General features: G+C 32.5%; 1 protein-coding gene across 1 annotated transcript in view; it reads left to right on the plus strand.

The window, feature by feature from the left end:
* The window catches only part of LOC108739717 (diacylglycerol kinase eta), an 85071-nt gene that overhangs the window by 33514 nt on the left and 48972 nt on the right, over positions 1-2585 (plus strand). Inside the window, exon 4 of the mRNA XM_025977870.1 lies at positions 1695-1891. Within this exon, the coding sequence (XP_025833655.1) occupies positions 1695-1891 (197 nt within the window). The remainder of the gene's footprint in view (positions 1-1694; positions 1892-2585) is intronic.

The raw sequence follows: 2585 nt of genomic DNA on the forward strand, positions 1-2585 counted from the left end.
AGAGACTGTGAAAGACTGTGAGAGACGCTCTCAGAGACGCTGAAATACTTTGAGAGACTGGAGAGACACTGAAAATTTTTGTCTAGGGCTTTTTTGTTTATATTTTAGATTTGATTTCAAATTCTCCATTGGGCCAAATTAAATAACTTTTGGCACAGTAGATGTATTTTTGGATGTGCGATTTATTATTTTCATTATGTATGTATATTTTATTTAGACACTTTTAAGTTCATTATATTATAGTTTTTTCGCTTATACCTACTATCTTGTGTGTTAACAAATATTTGCTGTACAATAGATAAATAAATATTGACTGAGGGTAGAGCGGCTAATTAATTGCCTAAAAGAATGCTACCCCATCCAGTTCGAAAGTTTAATGTGGGTGCTAAAACAATTGTTTCTAATTTACTGGCTAATTACTAATTAATTGATTCTTTATTCCACTGTCAAACACTAGAGCTATATTTACCGAATACTTTGTAGGTAGGTACTTGATGTTGACGTTTACATTTATGCCTACAAACTTTAACGCTTTATAAAGACAATCCAAACCAACGCAGCCTAATACACTAATAACAGAGAATTTCAACATTTTCGCTCATTTTCTTCCCAACGTAGGTGGATAGATGGATACCATTTTAATATTCAACGTTACCGCCACTCTGTTTTCTAAATTAACACGGAAAATATTTTAGAAGTTCACGGTAAAAAACATGAAATAATGTAGGTACTAAATAAGGTCATAAAATTGTTGTTTTCATACCAGCCTCGTAAAATAAACACAAATTTTATGAAACAAGCCTCTTTTGTGGTAAATATTTAAGCGGAATCATAAACTGTTACCAAGAAAACTAAACACGCTCTGTGCCACTCATTATTTATTACTAAATCCTTATTTATTACAAACCTGAAAATGACAACAGTTGACAGACAAATGTCAGGAAACTGAATGAAGATGGTCTGCCATTTCACTTGATTGATTCCTTCTTATTTCTTTTATTTCTTAATGTTCACTGTTTATATGACTCCTAATTGGCCTGCTAACTAAGAAATAGGTGATACAATACATTTAATTATGACAAACATTATCAACAAATAATCTTAAAATTATGCCAATAACTAAAAGCACAAGAAAATAAGTAAAAACGTGTCTAAATTTTAGGATTTCCCAAGGGAGATTGATAAAACCTGCTGATACAAAATCTTCGCAGTCCTCATAATCAGATAAACGGTATCCTAGCAACACACAAAAAAAAAAACGAAATGTAAAAACAGAATACACCGGGTCTGAACTCTTCATGTAAAACAGCTTTAACTTTCTGAATCCTAAATGATTGAAAAAACGTCGCAACGGAATATTTAGAAAGCCTGGAATATAAAATTTGGGTTAACTCAACATTTTGTTTTAAAAGTAACAATTTTGTATTTTTTTAGCATAGGTAAACTGGGCCAGTGTGATAAAATCTAGTAAAGCAAACTAAAAAATTCAAATACTAAAAATGTTTTGTTCTAACAAAAGAATATATTGAGTTGCTTTAAATAGTTTAACTCATAAATCCACTGGAAGCAGTAATTTTTCGTTTAGTCTTTTATATTTTGTCTCGGTCTTGATCGTTTTTAGCTTTAGTCTTGATCTTGGTCGTGGTAGTATAAAGACAGTTTAGAGATACTAATTTTGGTTCTTTTTTTTTCAGGTGATAATCAAGGGGTAAAATTTTTAAGACGCTTTAAACAATTGCTGAATCCAGCGCAAGTGTTCGACCTGATTTCAACTGGTCCCAGGCTAGGATTAAGGCTCTTTAGGCACTTCGATCCATTCCGTATATTAGTTTGTAGTGGCGATGGGTCCGTAGGGTGGGTTTTGTCCGAAATCGACAAACTCGACATGCATGTAAGTCTACCATCTCTACTGTTATGTAAACGAGCACGAGAGGAAATGCTAAGGATTTGCATGTTAGTAATACATTTGATTAGAATATTTATGAGCAGTACCTATATTAACTACATTGGGCGTATTCCAATACGACGTGAACAAGGAAAATGATAGAACTGCCATTGGATTCAGAAAATACTACAAACGGCACAGTGAACGCCATCTGTAGCACGATGCTACATTTTAGGATTACGTATTTACGAATACAGACCACTTCGAATTATTTTATGCCATTGGATTCTTTACAGAAATGTCTAAATGATTCATTTTTTATATATTTGATTCCAGCTATAACTAATTTGGCCTAGGTTATACCTAACCGTAGATAAACCTTCACGAGGTGTTTAAAAAAAAAACGGACAGGCAGACACACGAGTGCTCCTATAAGGATTCTGTTTTTCATTAGGACGTAGGGAACCCTAACCCGAAAACTAACTTAACATTGTAGTTTAACTACAAATGTAAATTTGTGTTCACAATGCTGTTTTGTTAAAAGATTTACCACGTCATGTTCAGACCATAGACTTTTTAATAATTTTCCTGTATAGGTATATAAGTAAGTAACTATTTTGTGTATTTTTTTCAAAATTTTAGGTTCAGTAGTTGCTTTGATAAGGAGGAAGAATGGTTAATTTTCATATAAATTATCGTG

The sequence above is a fragment of the Agrilus planipennis genome, unplaced genomic scaffold, assembly GCF_000699045.2.
Source record: "Agrilus planipennis isolate EAB-ADULT unplaced genomic scaffold, Apla_2.0 scaffold240, whole genome shotgun sequence".
Classification (NCBI taxonomy): Eukaryota; Metazoa; Arthropoda; class Insecta; order Coleoptera; family Buprestidae; genus Agrilus; species Agrilus planipennis.